At 36.1% G+C, this 24,634-nt stretch overlaps 1 protein-coding gene across 1 annotated transcript; it reads right to left on the bottom strand.

Moving 5' to 3' along the window:
* LOC134844728 (rho GTPase-activating protein 29-like) lies at positions 1-24,284 on the bottom strand. The gene is made up of 5 exons (XM_063861544.1): positions 22,830-24,284; positions 12,591-13,039; positions 11,903-12,094; positions 8,804-9,001; positions 1-2,465 (listed from the first exon to the last, which is right to left on the bottom strand). Exons 1-5 carry the CDS (start codon positions 23,062-23,064, stop codon positions 576-578), a joined length of 2,964 nt encoding a protein of 987 aa, XP_063717614.1. The 5' UTR covers positions 23,065-24,284; the 3' UTR covers positions 1-575.
* Between the last annotated feature and the right edge of the window lie 350 nt (positions 24,285-24,634).

The raw sequence follows: 24,634 nt of genomic DNA on the forward strand, positions 1-24,634 counted from the left end.
GTTAGAAATTAAAATCTAGAACTTTTACATTGATATAGAAAATAATTAAATTTTTGAAATTGACGAGACTTAAACAATTACATCAACAAAATGCATACCCAAATGGAACCTATATATAAATTGAAATTTATTACTGCAATAATTCATGATTACAAAGCCATCCATTGAATAGTCTAAGTTTCCACGTAATAGTCTTAGCTGCGAAATAGCTCCAACCATTTCATTAGTATCATTATTGATACGAACGTAATTGAACAGTCAAATTTGTAAAAATGCATCAAATTCAAATTTTGTGAAGGTAAACTACAAACTAAGTAGAGTTGAATCATTTTTGAACATGTTAAGAAATCGCTACAAATAGTTTCTAAATTGTTATATGCATCATACTTTCTAAAATCTACCCTATGGCTTCAAATATTTACAGCATATTCAAAGATTCTAGCGTTTTTATACAATTATTGTATCAATACAACTATTTATTCTCGTCTAACTTCTGTTTATACTAGTTCAAATTTCAAGTCTTCAAAAATTGAGAATTCTTAAACGTTGCCGATAGTTGATGTTGGAATCATCCGTCAGCTCTTTTCCATGTTGGGAGTTGAGCTAGAACTTCTAACCACAATAGTTTTGGTCAACAGTCGAAGTTCACTATCTTCGCTCGCTCCTACTCTTCGTGGCTCTTCATTGGTCGGAGACGTTGCTGGTTCCGTACTCGGATCGAAGCTCTGTGTACTCTCAAACTTATTTAGCCGAGGTGGTTCTTCTAGAACATTCGAAGTCGGAGATATCGACGCGTTCTCTACACTCACAGTTCCATGCAGTTTTGCTAGACTTTGCAGTGATCTTTTGGTCGCTTTTGAATGCATCCCCTCCGTTGATGTTATATCGACTGTAGCTTCGGTGGATTTGCAGCCTCTCAGCTCCGGTTCTGAATATTTCAAAGTCGACGATGTTTCATCCAGAGTCAGAGTTTTCGACATCGGATCTGAACTGCAACTTTGAATGCTAACGTTCTCAAATAACTTTGGGTAGTCCTCTATAAACATTTCGATAACCGCCGAAAGATGGTCCAACTCTGAGATTTCTTGGTCTAGTCTTCCAAGCTGAAAAATATGTTCGTCTTGCTTTTTATTGGTGATGAGAGTAGGTCCAAATACTCTTCCTAAATTGTATGCGTTCATTTTGTTCAGAGAACTATGTTCTGTTATTTGACGCAGATGACGCAGAAAAAATCGTAAGACTTTTTGATTTTGCACACTAAGGAGACCGATCAACTTTGCGCTTTTCTGCAGTAAGTGATTGTACGACTTGTCTTCCTCTTTAAGGGCTCTATAACATCTTCCCACATCTTGCCAATCCTCAGTCAAATTGTTGTCAAGCAGCCTGTGAGGTAAAACACGGAAGAAATGCTTAACTAAGGAGCAGAGAACTTGCGGAGGTGTGCTAGATAAATTAACACTACTATAACTATCTTCGAATTTCTGGCACAAAATTTGGACTTTGGCCTTTGCACCTTCAGTCCTATACAACCCACGGATTTCCAAGAATTCGTTTTCAATCTGCTTGATGCATTTTGAAAGTACCACGGGAACGCCTGCAGCATTGTCAATTGGTTGCAGGGAAAGAGGAACTGAGAATATCTTCATGTTTCTCTGGGGCACGTCTCTCGCTTGAAAACAGGTGATTGAAAGTTTGTTCAGACATCCTGTGTGAATAGCTTTCGAACAAGTTTTACAGAACAAAGCTTCGTAGAACACGTAAACGTCGCACTCGACGCAAAATGTGCACTGAAAATGAACGGAGGGATCTCGATCGACTTCAGCGAAGTTGTGAGTTTTGGCAGCATCTGATGAAGTGAAGTCCGAGAATGAGGTATGTCTTGAATCGAAAGCCGATCCTGGAACTGTTAGCATTGATGACAAATTGGATGCCCGTTTACCACAACCACCCTCTTCGGTGCTTTTTGACTTGCTGCTGATCACATTTGACATGGCGCTGCTTGATATACTGAAGAGTCTGCTAGCTTTCGACTCTTGCAGTTTTATGTTGAGATTCGGACAGTTTTCTAGCTTGAACTCTTCCTCCTGTTGAGATGGCAGATCGGGATCGTTATTGAGGATGCTAATCAATTGGTCCCTATAGAAGTTTTCAACGGTGTAACTTCTACTTTGTTCTACTAGATGTTTATACTGCACAGGTCTCAGTTGGTACATTCCAGTCACCATCTTGAAGTAGTTAATCAGAGCCGACTGAATCTTCAGCTCAGCCTGCAAAATGAGTTGTCTGATGCAAATCACGGCAGTATTGCGCTCGTCTTTCACTGATTTCTGACCGGCATTTGCTACAGCTATTAGCCTGTCGTACTTGATTTTGGAGTCTAATAGTCTGTCCTTGGCTTCTATCATTTGTTTTTGTCGCTTCTCCGATTCACTGCTACTTTGCTCTAGTCTACTCACTTCTGCTTGCTGAAACAGATGAAAATTGAGGTTTAGACTTGAAAGCATCCTAAAATTAATCAAAAGGCCACTGAGTTCATACCGTTTCTCGTTGAGCAGCCAAATTGGACTAAAATAAGACCATTGACCCATTATATCCTCAGCATAGATTATAGAATTTGTAGTTTCGAATTGAAACGTTTGGTTGATAACCAGGTTAAAACTTGCTAAAAATTGCAAATTCGATATGAAGATAAAAACAGCCTACAGCAAGTTGAGGAAGTGTGAATGAACTCCGAGAATATGAAAGAAATACAGAGGGGAAGCGAAGCTTCGCACCACTTGCGATACAGCGCGAACATACAAAATAAGTCGGAAAAAAAATGAAAAATGTGAAAAAACTACGTGAATTAAAATGTTCAAATGGGCCATAACTTTTGTGTTTAAAAAATTGAGCATAGTAGATTAATCTAGCCAGCTTCCCGCAACCCATTAAATCAAAATAACCCGACTTTGAACGGTAGTTTTGCAAAAAAAAATGGGTCACAAAAGCAAAATTTTGACTTTTCCGAAGGCCATAACTTGTTGTAAAAAAACAATAGGGCGTAGCCGCATATGCAGAAAAATTTCGACACACCGAAAAAACCAGAATCTAAATTTGAGAGTATATTTTTTAGAAAACGAGAAGTAATAAAAATTTGAGACATAAATTCCCCTCAAAGATTTTTTTCGAAGGCTGTAGAGAGAATGGTAAAGTAAAAAGAGATAAGAAGATTATGCAGGCACACAGATGAGCAGGCGTTCTTTTTTATACCTTTGTTTTGGAAATCGAAAAAGTAGTTTTCTACCGAACTAAAATTTTGCAGAAAAAAAAATCGAAAGGGTCTCAAAAAAACCCAATGCCATACATTTTTCATAATACCTGATTTTGAAGAATAGAAAATTTTGGGCTTCGAAACTACGCATTATGGACTTACTAAGCCAATACAACCTAAGCCAAAAAATTTTAATCAAAAAAAGTTTAACAAAAAACAACATTATTCGAAATTGGTAATGGTAAAATGGTAAATTACAGAACTTTCAATCAAAATTTTAGAAAAAATTCAACAAAAATATGTGAAATTCATGCTTTACGAAACCAGCCAATAAAATAAGTATCAGATTTTAAAAAACCTCGCAAACAGACAGTTGAAAAAGAGTCAATGAACGCAAGAAAACAAAAAAACTGCCTTGCTTTTTCGAAAATTTTATAGAACTGCCGGTTGCTGTGTAAATACCACAGAGGGTTCCGAGCACAAAAAACATTTGAACAAGAGGCAAAGTGACGCATACACGCATACAGCACGACAAACTGGTAAACAGAAAAAGAAACGAAAACCTTTTGATAAAAATAAACTAGATCTACCAAAATTTCATATTTTGATTTGAAGTTTAACATTTTAACATTCAAAACGTGGGTCTCAAAAAAACCCACAAAGCAGTAACAAAACCATCAATTGAGCAGAAAACCGTTCAGTCGGAAAAAAATTTCATAAAAAATGAAAAATTCTTTAAAAAACGCTTCAAAATCTTTTCTCACCAAATGACGCAATACTAGACAAATATAAGCCAACAGCTTTGAAGCTCAATAAAAACAATTATAAAATTAGAGTCAAAAAATTACAACCAAAATAAAAACGGATTTTAAGTATAACGAGCAATTAGAAGCAAAGCTTAGTGTTCTTTGACGAGGTGCAGATTTGAAGATAACCACAAATTAGTCATTCTGTGAATAAAAATATCTACAGGAAAAAAAATTAGTGCCACCTTGCAATATCCGTTCTAATTGCTAGGGTAACAAAAAATCAACCAAATCTGCGATTTCTTTGCGCGAGATATGGTGAAATTAATTAACACAAAGTCGTAGCTTCGCTTCGCAAACACTAGCGAAAACACGACAAAAAGCAGCTCTAGAAAAAGCAATATTAAAAAAAAAATTAGCCTCGAATTAGCAAAAATTCGGCTAGGTCTAGGATTTGTTCTGCGACCTGCTGCAATCAAAAGATTTTGAGTCGCACGCACTAACCACTGAGCCACGCACGATTAACCACTGACAAACACTATTCACGAATAAAGCAGCTACACATGCTATAAAATTGCCAATGCGACTCAGCAAAATTGGCGCCAAATACAAATAGACACGATTTTGCAAGTAATAAATTGGATTATAATAAACTGAAGAAATCCACACTAACTTTGCATGTAACAAATCTCAATCGCAAAGGATAAAGCCACATTATACATTAATTATGCATTTCAAAAAATTGCGAGATATATTGAGTTAGAAAATTTCTGAAATCGAGTTTTTATTCTTGTTCTGTTGTTTGAAACAAACAGCTTTTTTCGGTTCATTTGATGATTTAAATTTGCATCAACTGCGTTAACTTATTACTATTCGAATGTCAAAGCACATGCTATTAAAAAGCTGTAAAGATGCCACCGAGGTGTCAAAGCACATGCTATTAAAAAGCTGTAAAGATGCACATGCTATTAAAAAGCTGTAAAGATGCCACCATGTAAATACCACAGAGGGTTCCGAGCACAAAAAAACATTTGAACAAGAGGCAAAGTGACGCATACACGCATACAGCACGACAAAATGGTAAACACAAAATGAAACGAAAACCTTTTGCTAAAAAAAACTAGATCTACCAAAATTTCATATTTTGATTTGAAGTTTAACATTTTAACATTCAAAATGTGGGGCTCCCAAAAAAACCCACAAAGCAGTAACAAAACCCTCAATTGAGCAGAGAACCGTTCAGTCGGAAAAAAAATTTCATAAAAAATTCTTTAAAAACGCTTCAAAATCTTTTCTCATCAAATGACGCAATACTAGACAAATATAAGCCAACAGCTTTGAAGCTCAATAAAAACAATTATAAAATTAGAGTCAAAAAATTACAACCAAAACAAAAACTGACTTTAAGTTTAACGAGCAATTAGAAGCAAAGCTTAGTGTTGTTTGACGAGGTGCAGATTTGAAGATGACCACAAATTAGTCATTCTGTGAAAAAATATATCTACAGGAAACAAATTAGTGCCACCTTGCAATATCCGTTCTAATTGCTAGGGTAACAAAAAATCAACTAAAATCTGCGATTTAATTGCGCGAGATATGGAGGAACTAATTAACACAAAGTCGTAGCTTCGCTTCGCAAACACTAGCGAAAACACGACAAAAAGCAGCTCTAGAAAAAGCAATAATAAAAAACAAAAAAAAGCCTCGAAAAATTCGGCTAGGTCTAGGATTTGTTCTGCGACCTACTGCAATCAAAAGATTTTGACTCGCACGCAATAACCACTGAGCCACGCACGATTAACCACTGGCAAACACTATTCACGAATAAAGCAGCTACACATGCTAAAAAATTGCCAATGCGACTCAGCAAAAGTGGCGCCAAATACAAATAGACACGATTTTGCAAGTAATAAATTGGATTATAATAAACTGAAGAAATCCACACTAACTTTGCATGTAACAAATCTCAATCGCAAAGGATAAAGCCACATTATACATTAATTATGCATTTCAAAAAATTGCGAGATATATTGAGTTAGAAAATTTCTGAAATCGAGTTTTTATTCTTGTTCTGTTTGAAACAAATATTTTTTTCGGTTCATTTTATGATTTAAATTTGCATCAACTGCGTTAACTTATCACTATTCGAATATCAAAGCACATGCTATTAAAAAGCTGTAAAGATGCCACCAAAGTGTCACCAATATTAGCGACTTAGTTTAGAAAAAAAGGTTCTCAACAAAACTTTCAGCTGGCGCTAGTGTTAAAATAACTTTTGAGAATTATAGCGAATCGAAAATTGGAAAAGAGCAATGAAGGCAAGTAAACATTAAAAAACACTTGACTTTCTTGAAAAAATCTCAATTTTCTAACACGAAATTGAGTTAGAAAATTTCTGAAATCGAGTTTTTATTCTTGTTCTGTTTGAAACAAATATTTTTTTCGGTTCATTTTATGATTTAAATTTGCATCAACTGCGTTAACTTATCACTATTCGAATATCAAAGCACATGCTATTAAAAAGCTGTAAAGATGCCACCAAAGTGTCACCAATATTAGCGACTTAGTTTAGAAAAAAAGGTTCTCAACAAAACTTTCAGCTGGCGCTAGTGTTAAAATAACTTTTGAGAAACATAGCGAATCGAAAATTGGAAAAGAGCAATGAAGGCAAGTAAACATTAAAAAACACTTGACTTTCTTGAAAAAATCTCAACTTTTGAATTTCAAAGAAAAAAATAGATGCCCTTTAAGCTCTTTGAATTTCTGGAACAATTTATGATTGACGCTTTTTTTGATATTTTGAATCCAACTTGAACACGAAATTAGAAATCGTTCACGAATTTTTGCACCATTTGCACGTTTGTATTTGGAGATTGATCTTTACGTCATTTTCAGCAGATGAATTCCAATTGAACTCGTAAAGTGCATATATACCTGAGTGCATTCATAAATGCATCAATATGTATCAATGCACATCTGTAGTTATTAGAGACTTTTCCTTTAAAAAAACAAAAAAATCATCAAGACCTATATAAGAGTCTTCACTGCGTTCATTACTCTTCAAAACGGTTTGAAAACTTAATTCTCAAATTATCCACTAGTGCCAAAGAACTTCATAAATTTTTCATTTACTTTTTCAAATAAATAATGCTAATAAAAGTCTGCACCACTTGCACAACTGACAATTCTGGCAAGCAAACACAGACAACAAAATCGCCATGAAGCAGTTGCCTTAACCTCTAACCCACTGCTGCTTGGATAAAAAAACACTTTCATCACTACTCAAATACAAGTTTATTTTTGCTCGTCTTTTTGGTACCATTGCCCAACACGCAATGCCACGAATTCTAGAACGCAATGATTAGATCAATGAACTGGTCTCAATTAAATTTAAGGAAGGTTTTCGACTACACTCCAGCACTAGAAAATGGTCGCTTTGCGTGCATTAATAAATCCGAATTGGCAATTTTATTACGTCCACCATAAGTTCTGAGGTGAAATGTTCTTTTTATGTTACAAGCTGTCAAAATGATTCAGTCGAAATTTGTCTGGAGAAAAATTTTGTACCTTTTCTTCAAAATTTGAACATGCCAAGCAGCAATGATAGCGCTTTAACAAGCCGGATATTTGTAATACTAATTGAAATCTCTAAATAGAGAATAAACTATATCAACAATTAATGCAAAAAATTAACTCATAAAATTGCTACATATGATTTCACTGAAAATCAACACGAGTAGAAGCGTAGCTTCGCACTACTTTCGACACATCACAGACATTACACGGCAAGCTAGGTGAAAAAAATGAGATTAAAGCCACTGAGTCAAAAACAGAAACTATACCTCCCAAAAGTTTCATACATTTGCCTCGGTTGAAGTTTAGTTTAAGGAAATATGTCAAAAAACATAATCACTAGCGTTAGAATATGATAGAGACAAAACTTATCAGGGGATAAACAAGCCGACATCAACTTGATAGATCTCCATTCGAGCGAGAAAAATTTTGCGCTCTAAAAATTTTTTGAACTTGAAGTTAACCCTTGGGCAGAACCATTCATTAGATTTGAGTTTATTACGAAACAAGTTGAAACATGTAACATCTTCTTTGAGCAAAAATTACAACGGGAAAAATTTAGTACCCGGTTGCCATTCGCAGAGGCAAAAAGTGGATATTTAAGTTTTCAAGGAGGCAAACACAAGCTAACAAACGGCAAGAAGTAGCTTAAAAGGGTGAAAGAAAACTAATGTGTATTGAAAAACAAATTACCTGTACGGGAACTAATCATAAGTCCTCGGGCATTTATGTTTTGCAGTTGGCTACCCTACAAAATTGAGCCACTGACTCTTATAGAAACCAAAAACAAGCGGCAAAATGGACCTTCAAATTTCACAATATAAAAAACTTTGCATGTAATTTGAAATGAAGAAAAGCAAGCACACTCTTGCATATAATAAATTGAAAAGTATACAGCCAAATGGTGTTAGAATTGTGCATTTCAAAAATCTCGAAAGGAGTTTTTATTATTGCACTGTAGCATCCTTCGGTTCATTTGATAAACTAAGAATGAATCCGATGTATTAAATTACTAATAATTAAATGTCAATGCACATGCTATTAAAACGGCCATTCAGCCTCCTGCTTCAAAATTGCCAGCTAAAGTAGCGCTAGAACTTGTGAATTAGGTCGGAAAAATTTGCATCGTACTATCACACTGCCCTTTGCCTGTGTAATTATCTCAGGCATTACTGCGGGCGTGATAATATGCTACTTTTTCATCGATCGGATAATTTTGTTCAGAATGACATACCTTAAGCCAGTAGTTATCTCGCGCCTTCCTGACTAGCAAACACGTATTGGCATAATTTCTCTCCTCCAGCTCCCACAGATCTTTGATCTCCTTGCGCAAGTCATCGAATTCCTGTTTGCGACTGCGCAGAGATTCCACGAACTTCCTGTTCTGCAGCTCCATAGTCACTTCATTCAATTTTTTGCAGTACTCTTTGTCCTGAAAAAACACGATAACACATTTTTGACAGACAAAAATTTCCAAATATAGCTTCAAGCTTGAATAAGGGAGAAAGCATGCTTCAATTTATGGCTTAAACTGGTCACACTAAGGAATTATCCTCAAATTAACCAAGGCTATGGCTATCCGTCCATTCCATATTATTGACAACTTCACATTTGTCAAAAATTGGCAAACATTTTGAATCTTAAATTCTATGCAAGTAACACCAGACTTTTTCAACCACACTGTTGTGATTGAAATTTGGATTTTTTACTCAGTTTCCACTTTTAGGTTAAGATAATGTCCAAATCAAGTAGCACTTAGCAGACCCAGCTTAACTTGGAAGTACCTCTTTGATATTTTTCATTTGCATTGGTAATACTGATGCGCGATGAAATGGATAATTTCAAAAATTTGACTGTGCCCAAAATCTTAGTTGTTTCTCTACTAAAAAAAGGTTCCCTAGGAGATAACATTTTTCATACAAAACAAGGAACGAGTCGCTGCTTGGGCGGGAAAAATTCTCGCAAACGGTTCTTTCGATTGAACAATTCGTCTCAGATTTGATAGGTTAGTTTTTAAGGAAAGTCAATAGTTTCTAAACAACACGGCTTTCCAAAATCCAAAACATTTTTTTCTACAAAAAGTAGGTCGTGTTCGGTTAAGCGGAGAAAACTCCCAAAATCTGGTTGCTCGATTGAATACTTAACCTAAGAACTAGCAGGGTAGTTTTCGAGAAAGTTTCCAAAAACGGTCTATTTCAAAACACTGACATTTTTGAAGCCCATAACTTTTATCCAAAAAACTGAAAGTGACCGCTTATGCAAATAGGCATTCAACAACCTCCTATTTTGATTAAAATCTTGATATCAAAATGAAGGGATAGTTGTCGAGATATCAGAACTGGCAGGATATTTGTCAAAACGTTTTCAAAAAGCGGCCATTAAATCAAAAACTTGCCTTATCTGATTTAAGAACCTTTTATTTCGTTTGAACCCAAAAACAAATTTGGAAAGGGTAATTTTCAAGAAAGTTGAAATAAGGTTACAAATATGAAGAAAAAAAATGGTTTTTCCAAGAGCCAGAATTTTTTGTTAAAGCATTGCGCGTAGTCTATTATGCAGGAGAGCTTCCTACAACCAGCTATATTGATTGAGCCTCAGATTTGAGAAGACAATATTCGAGAAATGTCAGTGTCCGAAAAATGGTCGAAAAAAAACATATTTGACATTTCCGAACGCCAAAATCTTTTATCTACAAAAAAGTGGGTACCGAATTACGCAGCAACGATTTACGCACCAAAATACGCACCCCCAACTTGTTCATTCGATGAAACCATTAACATAAGAAATGGCAGGTAAGTTTAAGATAACACCCGAAATTTTCCAAAAAAACAGTCGAAATTAGAATTTGAATTTTTCGCAACTCATTTTTCCTTAAAAATTACGACGTAGCCGCTTATGCAGCAAAATTTTCCGCAGCCTATTGCTTTGACTAAACCTCAGATATCAGATCTTGCATTGTAGTTTTCGAGAGGAGTCGAAGTTTCCAATAAACGGGCAACAAACCAAATAGTTGATTTTTCCGAGGGCCTTAACCTTCTGTGCAAAACGGGCAGAGACGATCATGCAGAAGAGCTTTTACAACCAACCCGCTACTTCGATTGAACCCAAAAACTCAGATTTGAAGGGTAGTTCTTGAGAAAAGTCAAGAAGTTTCAAAAAAAGTAAAAAAAAAATTGATTTTTCAGAGGACCAAAAATTTTGGCGTAAAAAATTGAGCGTTGCCGCTCATGCAGGGGAACTTTTTTCAGACTTTTTTGGAAATTGAATTCAAATCTCAGATTTAGGAGGATAATGTTTGAGAAAAGACAAAACCTTGCAAAAAACGGTCTAAAAATTAAAAAATTTACTTTTCCGAGAGCAATTACTCGCGAAAAAAATTTTTTGTGCGAAAAAAGTATTGTCGTGGCCGATCACGCAGTGGGGCCTCCTTCAACCCGTTCCATCTATTGAACTCAAAATCTCAGATTTGGGAGGGTGGTTCTTGAAACCAAAAATCCTTAAATTTGGGTCAAATTTTCCCCATAGACTTTTCGAAGGCAATGGAGAGTGGGGTAAATTAAAAAAAAAAGACTAGGGGATTATGCCTGCACACAGATGAGCATGAGTTCTTTTTTTGAAAATCGAAAGTGATTTTTTACCGAGCTAAAAAAATTTTGCAAAAAGTTTTAAAAAATCAAACCAATTCCATTCATTTTCATAAAAACTGTTTTAATCAAACAGGAATTCCAGGAAAAAAACATGCTAAGCAAGAATTAATTTTAAAATTAGCGACGGAAAACTTACAAAGCGGAAAAAATACGACAGTCTTTGAGCAGAAACCAGTTAAAACGAAAAAAAAACTAATTTTATAATATTTTTTTACATGAGTTTCAAACACCGCCTGAAACGAGAAGGAAAAACACTTCCAACCACCATAATACTTGCTTGTCGCCCAAGAAAAATCCGTGATGTAGCACCTAAGCGAAAGTCCTACGACCCAATTTTTACCGGATTTTTTTTTTTTCAAATTTCATACATATTGGAAAAAACAAGTCCCTGCCGGGACTCGAACCCAAGACATGAGGGTGCAAAAGCGACAGCGTTACCTCCAGACCAAAAGGGAAGGAACCAATTGTTAGGATTTATATTAAAGCAAGTGCGATTTCTTGAGAGAAAAGTTGTTTACGGAAACAAAGACTAGTTCGCAAGTGTAAATTTATATAAAAAAAAAGAGATAATATAATGAGCCAGGAAGAAAAAACTGATTCTTTTAATTAAATCCTCTTGTTTCAGTACGCTGAATATAAGTTAGGTATTTGATTATCTAACTCCATATACCAAAATCCATAGTTACCTGGAGGTTCATAAACGATACTGTTCCCCAAAGAGGCAAAGTAGCGTAGTTTTCGTCAACTGCAGAAAAGTTGTATCCCTGTGAAATTTTGTACAACTTCACGCAATAGTCCAGATCTAGCGCTAGTTTCTTCTCGACATAAGACAAACAATCGCGGAAGTATTTCGAGAACATCTCTCCGGATTCAAAAGCCTGTGAAAACCAAAAATCATTTTAAGCCAACGTTTAACTAACTTTTTAAACATCAAGCATCAAATTAGAGCCGAAGCAAACTTTTAGGCCAATGATGAGCAATGCAACTTGTTTACAAATTTTTCTCATGTCTACCATAAACATTCCGCTCTTTTCCAGTTTCCCCCCCCCCCTTTCAAAACACCGAGTTTTTTTGTTTGTTTTACGTGTTTTTACGGCTAAATGCGTGATGTTACGCTGTAAAGTATGAAGAACAAATCTGTTCACAGTTGTCGATTACTTCACCACGCCAAATTTCATTACACTATGACAACGTTAAATACACTTTTCAAAATTGAATTTGAAAGGGGGGGAAACTGGAAAAGAGCCAAACATTCTTCCAAAATATGAGAACCGGGAACCGGAGCACGTGGGTAATTTTCATGACATTAGGCTAGGGGTATAATGGAAAAACCCACAAAGTAAATGCTATCAGCTAATATAACAAAATGATTACCTTTGATATGCCTTTTTCGCCGGAGTTGACCAAAATTGACTCAACTACTGGAAGTTTCACCTCTGACTTGTTATTTTCATCAAGTATTCTCTTAATTTCTTCCAATGTTATCTTTTCAAAATCAATCGCCTCACTATCTCTCTCATGTTCCAACTTGCATGAGACTCTGCCAGTTAAATGGAAAATTCTTTCGTGCAACAGTGAATGCAGATCTGACATGAGGTGAAACGCAGGTTCGATGACATTTTCATCTCGATCAGCAAGTAAAGCTAGAAGTTTGTTTAAGTCAGTCGTGATACTGGTTGTTGAAAACTCAGGGAACTTGGAGAGCATGTCTGTGAAGTGCTTCTTGAACTCTAGCATACTTGAAAAAGAATCGAATAGATCGATTCCTGATTCGTCGTATTTGTATCTTTCGAAGCATTGCAGAAATTTCTTTAGAATTTGATCTAAAAGAGCAATTAAGTCGTTAGTGAAGAAAATTAGAGTAAGCTATCTTGTTTTTGCTATCTTAAAATCTAGTCAAAAACGAAATGAATGCTGAAAGGACCTCAGTTTAGTTCACCTTATTTTAACTAAATCAAGAAAACATGTTATCGTATGTTTACTCGCGCATATGATGCTCAGTATTTTGATGAAGTGAAAAATAGATGCAAAGTTAAGGATTGCCAAAACAAATCGCATCAATTTATGGTACACATTTAATAAGACGTATGCTTTATATAAAAATAATTGCTAATTTTTAGGACCGGATCAAAATACCCGAATCCCATTTTGTAGTAGATAAGCAAGAGCAACATATTTCATCTAGAATATTTATGAACAAATCGAGACACGCGGTGTGGAGATAGGAATGATTCGAGATGCAATACAGGTTGTTGCTTATCTGGTATGAGACACATGTGCGCAGTTTGAACAAAAATTGAAACATTTTCACGCTCACACGTGATTTTCACTTTCTACTTTGTTTAGGTTGATTGTTCGTTCTAGGAAAGATATTGAACTAGTTACTATTTCATTTTTGAAAAACTAGAGCAAAATTTGAAACACGGATGCAAGCTTTAAATATTGCACTAGTAATTCAAATATTGCACTCCTGACTCAAATACTGCACTAATTTTTCAAACATGGCAAAGAAACATATTGAGCACCAGTGTTTTTTTTTTTTCAACTATATCAGAAATTTTTTTCCGGAACAGCAAAAAAAATTCCATTGTCAAAAAACAGTGTTTTGATTTTTCTAAAAAAATATGTCATTCCGAATTCCATTCCGAAGTGCATAGTAATGTAACCAGAGCTGTCACTTTCTGAGAGACCTGGAGTTCTCCGTAAACGATGTCCGCAAACTATTAACTAAAGTTCCCGACTCTTCAACTGTTGCGTTTGACGGTGTTCCACCGTTCGTATTGAAACATTCCTCGCTTATTACTTATCCTGTCTATCATCTTTTTTCCAAAGTACTTTCAAATCGCATATGGCCCTCTTACTGGAAAGAAGCCTATATTGTTCCAATACACAAGTCCGGCCCCCGTTCAAACATTAAAAATATCCGCGGAATTAGTATCCTTCCTCGCACATCTCTGGTTTTAGAACGAATCATCTTCAATTTTATACATGAAAAAGTCAGATATCGTTGTCTGCCTCTCAGCACGGCTTCCGTGCTCATCGCAGCACATTTACGCAGCTGTTGCAAAACGTTGACATGCTCTACAAGTGTAACGACAAAAATATTGACTTCTGCGCAGTGTATTTTGATATTGAGAAAGCCTTTGGCAGAAAGCCTTCTTAACTGACGCTATTTTTATATTCTTTTTAATGTTAATTTTTATACATTTTTTGTAATTTCTACACATCCATTTCCATTCCGGTTTTACAGGTGCTTTGTTTTTTAGATTGGCTGATGATGACTTTTATGTCGAAAACGTTTCTGGAATTTATTTTACATTAATCTGCCGTTTTTATCACTGCCTTTGGCAGTGTTTCTCACTGACTGTTTACTGTTCAAGCTTCAAAAATTCCGGTTTGATCGTGATTTCATTCAATTAATTTCCTCGTATTTAGGCGAACCGTACTCAACGAGTGAAACTGGATTGTACGTTATCGTCGTTGAAGCATGTACTCAGTGGTGTTCCGCAAGTGAGTATTCTCGGTCCTCTTTCATTTCTTAATTTTTGTAACCAACTTCCAGAATCTGTAAGCTACTCAACATCATTTTAATTTGCACACGATTTGAAACTTTCTTCTATTGAAAATCATGCCTTGCTCGAACAAGACAAGGATACATTATCTATGTGGGCTGATGAAAATGGTTTAACTTTTCACCGCAGAGAACAACGGTTATTTGCTCAAACACCTGCAATTTGTTAACGAGTTCTGTATGTATCCGCAAGGTTCAGCCCACTAAAGACCTTCGGTTACTTATCCGCGCTGACATGTCTTGGAATGAGCACATATGAAATGTAGCCATGCCATCCGCAGTTTCCATGCTTTAAAACCCAACATTCCTTGTAACTCACGGGGTAATTCAGTTCAGTTCAGTTCTTTTTCTGATCTTTTAGGCGTTTTGTCGCCTCTATCGATCAGCTCATGATGTACTCCTTTTCGATTAATTAGTCTCAAAATTATTAATTCCGCTTTTCTTCTCATGTTTGTGCAGGTTGTTCTTGAAAGCGTTCAAGGTCTTCGAGTCAATTACTTCTCCTGGCAAAATTTTCCAATCTCTAGCTGATCTAATGGTAAAAAAAGTTTATACGCAATTCGAATTTGGCCTTTAATGCTGATTTATGACTTCATTGCTGATATAAATGCATTTTTATATCGCTGGTATGGCCCTATCCAGCTTGTGCACTTACCGTAACAAAACGGAAGGGCCCCTTTTGTAATTTAGTAGAGAAAGATTAAATATAAGTTATTTTATGTCGTAACGGTTGTAACCTATTTTGAACATTTCGATCCTTGTTCCTCGCCTTCTGCGGTATTCAAGTGACGGTAGTTCTTGTTTTTTTAATCTTTTATTGTAGCTTAGTATCTGCAGCCCTTGTACCATTCGTATCGCTCGTCGTTGCACATTTCCGATTAATCTTGTGTTCTTCTTTAATCGCGGGTACCAGACTTGATTACAGAACTCCAATTGAGGCTTTATGAGGCCTTTATAAACATTTAAAATTACAGATATAGTCTTTTAATGAATGTTTTCTTGAAAACTGCAATGATAGAATTTGCCTTTTTTTTTACAAAAGATTTGAGAGTCAAAGGAGAGTTTACTATCGATGATCACTCCAAGGTTTTTTCTTCTCCTGCCGTTTCAAGCTGTTTATCGTAAAATTCTTTCGAGCTTGTTTCACGATTTGATCCTCCATTTGAGATTATCAAATGTACACATTTATCTTCATTGAAATGCGAAAGATTATTTTTTGACCATTCTTCCAGTTTTTTTAGATCTTCTTGCAGCAACTCAACGTCTTTGTTACTGGTAATTTCTCGGCATAGTTTTGCATCGACTGCAAATAAATAGAATTTTGTTTCGACTGTCTTCGGCATTGAATTTATATATATTACAAACAAAACAGGTCCCAGTACAGATCCTTGGGGAATCCCACTCAGAACATCTTTCCATTCAGATCTACTGTCGTTTATCACAACTCTTTATCGTCTTGTTAATAAAAACTCGTTGATTCAGCCCAGTGTTTTTCCTTTTATTCCATAATGTTTTAGGATTCCTATCAGTCTTTTGTGCGGAACCGAGTCGAACGCTTTCTTGAAATCCAAGTAGATAACATCCGTTTCTCTGCGACTATCTATTATTTTTGTGAAATCATCCAGCACTCTCAGTAGTTGTGTTTGTGATGATCTACCGGGCAGAAAACCAAACAGTTCATTTACAAGGATTTCATTTTTTTCTAGATGTTCCATACAATGGGCTCTAATTATTTTCTCAAAGATTTTACAAACTGTTGATGTTAAGCTTACTGGACGATAGTTGTCAGCTGAAGACTTTTTGCCTTTTTTGATGATAGAGGCAATGTGAGCAAGTTTCCATTCTTCAGGTAGCTTCGTTTCGTCCCAAGATTTGTTAAAAGTTTTTGTAAGAACTTGAGTCAGGAAATATCTCAATTCAAACAAAAATTTCGGGTGAATTTCGTCGAGCCCTGGATATTTCGATGTTTTGATTGAGTCAAATTGCTCTTTCACCAACTGCTCTGTTATTTCTAAGTCCTTTATTGGATGGGTGATATCCAATTCTGGAATCTTCCATTCTCCTGGTGGTTCGTGTGTGAAGACTGATGGAAAGAACTTCAATTTTTTTGATCTCATTGGTCGTTAAAGATTCATCATCCTGCACTAAAGCTGGTACTGCATTTTGCAACACGGTTTTCTGCCCACATAGCTCCAGAATGTTTTTGTTTTCATTTTTCTATCATTTGCTATCTCACTTTTCTTTGCTCTTTGATCATTTCGGACAGCTGTTTTAACAGCATTTCTTTTTTCTTTATAGTTGTCAAAATTTACTTTTGTTCTATTGCAGCAAACTTTTTTCCGGTATTTTTTTTTTGCACTGATTGCCTGTCGAGTGGTATTGGTGAATATTAAGTTGTTTCTACACTCTGGATTGAGCCTAGTTAATGGTACAAACTATTTTGTTAGTTCAGTCAGGAATTCCTGATGTTTCGTTTGTGTTAGAGTGTCAATATTTGTGTACCAGAAGTTTAATTTTCTAGTCTTGGTTTCTTCTTGATTTTTAGTATCTGCGTTCCTCAAACCAGTTATACATAGTTTCCTTCTTCCTGATCGTTCAAGTTTTTTGCTTTCGTAACTAGGTTTCGCACTTCTTCTTTTTCTTTCAAACTCCGATCCGGGCTAAATCTGAGGTTTCTGATTTCTGCAGTGGCTTCTTTCATCTTTGGCAATTTACGGTTTATTTCAATAACATCTTGTTCAGTATTGAAGGAAACCAGCAATGGTCTGTTTATATGCTCATCGGTTTTCCGACCGAGTCGGATCGTTTTCACAATTTGTTTATCTTCCAGTTCGATACTTGATAAAAATTTTTCAACTATTTTTTTATCTTCTTGTTTCCTTGATTCACTGTCATTAGCTGCACTCTCCTTGGCTTTGTAGGTCACAATGTTCTTTTTTCTTCGGTTTTCTTCAGCTTCTTCTCTATTTTGTTCTTCTGTTGCTTCTAAGATGATCTCTTTCAAAGGTTTCATTTTCCGATTCACAACTTCTTTCCAGATTCCTGTCTGTTCGTCAACCTTCCCGTGAGATGGTCCTGCTATGAGTTTATAGAGATCATTCATCATGTTTTTCATGCTATCCATAATTGTATCCAGATCTGCTCTTAAATTTTGGTCGAATGATCGGTTCCACTTTCCTGTTCTTCGCTGATAAGTTGCTTCACGGTTGGACAGCAAGCAACACCAGATTACAGTAGTTTGGCACATGTATTGATAGGGTGCGTCAGGCATTTTAAGGCATTATGCACAGTAGTGTTAACGGCAACGCTCACACTCCATGACTTCGTCTAGGGGGTTTTCATATATTTCCTTGCAAATTTTGCATTCCTAAGGCTCAACGGGATCACTCACTGATGTTGTGCCTTTATGGCGAGTTTTGGGGGGTCATTTTTGATGACCTCACTTTCTACTGGCTTTGCCGCTCCAAGATAACGAAACCTCAGAATCTACGACGCAAGAAAAAAATGAAATTTCAAGTCAGTTAGTAGTAGCAGTAGTAGTAGCAGTAGTAGTAGAAGTAGTAGAAGTAGTAGTAGTAGTAGTAGTAGTAGTAGTAGTAGTAGAAGAAGTAGTAGTAGTAGTAGTAGTAGTAGTAGTAGTAGTATTAGTAACAGACGTTTACTCAAATCACATTTAAGGTCAAGAAAACAGTTCATATAACAACCATTGGCTCAAAGGTAATGGACACTAACTCTCTTGTTTTTGTACATCAATCAGCCGAGCCAATTAGTTGTTCGCTTAGGAAATCGAACTTTAGGATAGCTTAAGGTTTAATTTAAGGCCACAATCAAAATACCCTCTCCACCACTCTAGAAAGAAAAAGTTATTCCTTTATGGCTTCGTTTCCGTATACCTAACCCACGCGAACGCCATTAAAAACAGAGCTGAGACATCACTAAATCAGCATTATTTTTCACATGACTGTGTACATTTGATAGGTCTCAGATGGATCAACCTAAAACTTGCCCCATTTAAACATAACTAGAAAAAATACATGCAACTGGAAAGTTTAAATTCAGATTTTCACATCTGGAAAACAACTCTGGAGTTGACTCCAAGCACGATCAACTAACTAGTAGTAGTAGTAGTAGTAGTAGCTCCAGAGAATATTTAAAGTATCACTCAAGAAGTGTTTATAATAAAGCTCTTCAAATAGGTTTCGGACCAATGGGTCTTTTCAGTGGCCGACCATCCCAACCAAGGTGTCTCCTGCTCCACAGTCTGCACTCTCGAGTCCACTCTTGAGGCTTGCTGTTAGGAGCACAACAACTCTACTTAATCACAAGTGCCATTTGACCAGATTGTGGTCTCTTTTAATCGACAGAAAAAGATCGTACAAATAGTTGAAAATGAAGGTTATCGACGCTATTTGCCTTTGGAACCATAAAAGAAGCAAAATTCTGAAAATAGTTTTAACATGACCCGTAACAACTATTTTTTCGTATTATTTGATAAGCACGAAAATCAGTACGATAATTTTTGCTTCTCTTTCACAATAAGACAAGATAATGGAGTAAGAAGACACGAAACAACTGATCACGACCAGCGTATTAGGAAAGAAAAAAAGCCCTCCGTGGTGTAACGTTTGAGCAGCTACGATCGCTATCAGCCTTATTTCGCCAATTGTACAGGACGGGAAAAAGAGTTTCAACGATTCCTTGAAGTGAAGAAATCGCTTCTGCAGTGATTTTGTAGCGAACAGAAGGGTCTAGAATTGTACTCCAAAATTGTAATTTTAGCAATTTTAGCTTTCTGGATTGGCCTGAAATTGATTTATTAACGTCCAACAGGATATGAAAAGCAAAGACTTATAGAAAAAGTCGACTCTGTACATGAACACTAGTAAACTGGTGACATCATCATGAACGTGCATCAGTTCTGTTTTTAGGAGTGACCTCGTCATCTGGGAAGACTGAGACTCAGCCATAACTTCACAAAATTCACAATTAGTTAAGTTAATTTGCGCGGCTCGGCTGATAGACTTAAGTAAAAAACCTATTTTGTCGACCAGATGTACTTTGAACCACATTGAATTGGCTATAGTAGACTTGGTCAAAAGCACAAAAAATTCTATAGACCTTAGCCAATCATTTAGTTTTACTTTCCGTCGGTGTGTAAGCCCGGGCAAATGTTCCAACAATTTTTACGGACAGGTTGCTAATAGCAATTTAACTCTCATCTGATTTTTTTATCGAGTTTCCTGCAATTATTAATTTGGTCGTACTGACTCTGGACTCTGGTATTTCAATTACCCGAGCATGACAGGGCCGACCCCAATTTTTGAAAACTTCATTTTGAGCCAGAACAAACCTCTTCCAAATGAGCGACAAGCACATAAGGCTAAGAACTCAAGTCACAAACGACAAAAAAAAATAAATCTCAAAGGACGAAAAAATTCTATCAGAGAGGAAAAAAAACGTCTACCCACAGAACAAAAAGAAAGTCATGAGACAGGGCAAAAGACGTTTTCCACACAGGACAAAAACGTCTACACTAAGGACAAAAAACTTCTACACACAGAACAAACAAAAACGTCTACACACCAGAAAGAATAACGATTATCCTACAGGACAAAAAATATCTACGAAACAGTTGCTTATCTCACACATAGAACAAAAATCAACTCGACACAAGGCAAACAACGGCTACGCACAGGACAAAAAAACGTCCACACACCAGACAAAAATAGTCTATAACACAGGACAAAGCAAATTTTTATTCCAAACACAACAAAAAACGTCTATAAAAAAGTTACTTATACCTTCATTGATTTTTCTTTTTGAAAACTTTTTTTATTCAAGAATGCAGTCCAATTAGTGAATATTTGCTGTAACTAAAAATAATACCTCTTTTCAATTATGATATCAACGAACCTTGAATGTATCTTTATTTTTTGTAGTTTTCGTAAATTTCTATTACATGTTGAAATCAAAACTTTCATTACAAACAAATGATGACGTGTTTTTATTTTGAGTTAAATAGTTAAAATCAAATTCCATTCAATTATCTGAGACTTAAAATATCCTAAAGTACCTGTATCCGGATTATCAATTTTCAAAATTACAGCAGAGTTACTACAAATTTGCCCTGCTGTGATTTCTTTGAAGCAACGTAAGCTACTGAATGCTCGGCCAAATTAAATTTACGTAGTTTACCAAAAAACGGACCAAAATTGAAGTAGGTTTTAAAACTAAAAACGTCTCACTTTTTTGCTCCGAAGAATTTGATTAATTAACTATATCAACCATTTACAAAACTCGTTACTACTAAAAAGAAAAGCGCCGGAAAGTTTGCGAAAACATACACAGAGGAGATGGATCAGGCAGTGACAAGAATAGACCAGATGCAACGATCTTCAAGTCAGTTGCTGCTAAAAACCGTGAGAGATTATTCCCATTCCCTGTACTAGAGGAAAGAAAAATTCAGTTCTGGGGTCAAGTATAACAGTTCGAATAAAGGCTGAAAACCATCCTGATGACAGTATTGTACATTTTGTTCAAGGGTAGCACCACCGAAGGAACACTCTTAGTTCTCAATTGGTATCCTGACAAAAACTAAAAAGAGTTAGTGTCCACGATACGATCAAGTCTGTTCTCTAGAAAAATTTCCCTGCCTCGATGAGTTCATTAACCAAATTTAGGAGGTTTTTGAGGTACTTACTAACAAATTTAGCTTAGATATGGTCATTGTTTGCAAAGCACCAAAATTGTTAGATGACCATGCTGCTAACTTGAACATTGATAACACAAGAACTCGTTTAACGAACATTTTCGAAACAGCGCAGATTTTGAGTTGCTCAAACTCAACTTCTGATGAACGATTTAAAAAACTAAAGATCTTTAGTTTGGGACAAGATCCACTTGAATGATAATAACGGCGTCTCTTTCTTACGTAATCGTCTGCGTACGTTCGTTTTTGAAAAATTTACTAATCGTTCACGAGTCAGTCAAACTATCTAAAAATCAGGCTCTCGTTCATTATAATCAACACCCTTATTTGAACAAAAAAAACTAATTCTTAGAGCTTGTGAAAGCACACCTATAGACGCCACACGTACAAAAGTCAAAATAAAAAATTTTACTTCTTTTCTTGGGCTACACTCAAACTTATCATCAAACTTTTAATTATACTACGGGCTTTCTTCGAAAAACCAAAGTAGTTACGGCAAATCTTCAAATTTGGTCTGTTATTTTATTTTATTACAACTGGTACTATTCTTTATCTGTTCTTGCTTCTTGCGTGGAAAACACCGAAACACGGCCAAATACAAAGTTGTTTGCCCTTTTCAATAGTCGGAACAGTAAGGCACACCGAATACAAACTTGCTCCCCATTTTCAATAGGCGCAATACAAAAACTAAAATTAAGAGTTGATGAAACAAACAGAATCTACAGAAAATGGAGCCAAAAAACACATTGCTCCTCTTTTGCAAGTAGGAATTTTGTAAGAATCCCAAACTCTGAAAAAACAAATTTACATCGGATAGATGTTTTCTTATTTTCATGAAAGGAGATGAAATTGAGGAGAAAAATAGAGACTTCGTAATGATTCGCGATGAGAACTCGCAAGTTGGACTTACAGATTAACTTACCAATTATTAAAATCTTCAACTAAAAATAGACGACTCATACGCAATTTTTCACCGTCGAGCAGCATAATTATATGCACTTAAAAATTATAAGTTGAAATATGAGTTGGAACAGATTTCAATATGGTTATGCGTACCACATATGAGGGGCATCGCGCGCAAAAACGTTATTATTTCAACTAAAATGAAAAAACCTTTATGGGGAATTCACCAGCACCAAAATTATGCAGGCCCTCAGTTATAGATAGAAAGTTACAGAGCGATCTAGCTAAGAAAAACATCTCTGTATTTTTAAAACAGCTTCGGAATTCAATGTTTCTCAGCTTAGAAATGCAGTCTGAATTTTCTGCTGAAATGTATGACTCTCGCCATAATCCTAGATATCAGTGATTCTATTCAAAGTGATTGGCTGACCTAGTTTAATTTCGCCTGCTTCGATTGCTTTCACATCTGAGTGTGTGAAGAATCGTGTTTCGACTGCATCTGTGTTGGCCGATGAAGTTGGCATGCTGGTTGGGGATGCGTTCGCAGTACTGTTGGGGTGGGGCGAGGACATTACAGAAGGGGAGGGGGAGCAGGGGGGCTGTAAATGCAGAGTCCCACTGCGACCTGATACTGAAGAGGAAGAAGTCGCTAGCTTGCTGAACATTTCCCGCAACACTCAGCTTCGATGCGTTTTGTAAACTGCCTCTAATTTCTGCAGAAGCTAATTTGAAAGAGAAGTTTTCCGTCAAGTATTCTTCATCTTCTTTTTCACTATATTTTCTACTTTGGGAGAGCGTCGCCTTTTAATAAATGCTGTGTGGTGACTTCTTTTTTGTGGTGTTAATATGACCTGTTTATTGCATTAGATTTGAATTGAGTCATTTTTTCAAATGCAATCAGTTGTGGAGATTAGTACATATTGTGGAGCAAAATGAGAAGAGGAACCAACAAATACCTCAAATGAGTTTGGTGGGTGGAATGGAATGGAATGGAATAAAATAATTTGATGGTCTGCTTTTTGCCCCCGTGGCAACTATTTGGGTCAAAAATGGAGTCTGTGCTTAACTGTGTGTTTGTGATGGGAAGGAATGAAAGAGGAAAGCGTTTAGAAATTTTTTTAAAAAAGGAGATAAGGTAATGGCAATAATGCAATGGTAATAACTAATATAATAATTGCTCGTGTATTATAATAGCACACGGAGCAATAGCAAAAAATTGTAGCAAAACTGTTGTAGCCGCTTCAGGTTAGTTGGTTATTACAGTAGTATATTTGCTACGCTCTTCTCTATACCTAGAGCTACAGCACAGAACTCATGACAACAACAACAAAAATACAATTCTGACGATAATGAATTCCGAAAATGATAAAAGTAGGAAAAAAAGCTGTACATGAAATTCTTTTTTCTTCTAGTGCCACACAGTAGGGACAGTGGTTACTCCTGTATGGCTGCTTGCATGTATGCGTGCTAACATAGCATGTGGAACAACACGGCCCCTGCTACATAATATGAAAATGAAGCTTTTTTGGGCTCTTTTCAAATTTGGGTGGTACTTGCTACCGAATTATGACAGAGCGTGAAAAGAGCAAAGAGAGGATTTGCAATTGTCAGTAAAGATTAGCTTGCATTTGAATGAACAAAAAGCGCTACAAAATGCAAATACTATATACTCTTGCTAATTAGCCCAAGTTGTCGTAAAAAGTAGACAGGGCTAACTGGATTGCATGTTCCGCTTAACGCGACATCGACTTATTGGTGCAATGGACGGGGAAAGAACCTTGGGAGGGCAAGCGGGGTTTGAAAAGAGAGTGAGCGAGAGAGAGAGGATTAAATGGGAAAAAATGAAGAAAAAGAAAGCGGATAAACGTTAAAAGATGTGAGCAGAATTGAAATTGCAGAGGAAACCACAGCGTTACTTGCCTCTTTAATGCTCCCAATATAACCATTTCACGTGGTTAAAAAATGGGAAAATATATTGGAAAAACATAACATTAAAAATGAATTTGACTCTATTTGACTATGTGACTACATAACAAGCCACTGAAGTCCCGATGTTCTAGCACACTAAGGGGGAAAGAGGGAGAAATAATTTATTGATCTGCTCTAGCTGTCCTCACTTTAAATCACCTTTTATTCCTTCCCTGCCAACCCAATGTTCCTCTACTCAACTAAATGTCTCCTCATTTGCGCTTCCGTTTTAGCGTGGCATTCCCTGCATTAAAAAAAAAGAAGATT

This window comes from Symsagittifera roscoffensis, chromosome 1, assembly GCF_963678635.1.
Source record: "Symsagittifera roscoffensis chromosome 1, txSymRosc1.1, whole genome shotgun sequence".
Classification (NCBI taxonomy): domain Eukaryota; kingdom Metazoa; phylum Xenacoelomorpha; order Acoela; family Convolutidae; genus Symsagittifera; species Symsagittifera roscoffensis.

Coding starts and splice junctions, on each gene's coding strand:
- LOC134844728 (XM_063861544.1), bottom strand. CDS start 23,064: ATGTTCAGCAAGCTAGCGACTTCTTCCTCTTCAGTATCAGGTCGCAGT. Junction 13,040..22,829: donor AGCAGGCGAAATTAAACTAG/GTCAGCCAATCA, acceptor TTGCTCTTTTAG/ATCAAATTCTAAAGAAATTT. Junction 2,466..8,803: donor GAGATAACTACTGGCTTAAG/GTATGTCATTCT, acceptor CATCTGTTTCAG/CAAGCAGAAGTGAGTAGACT.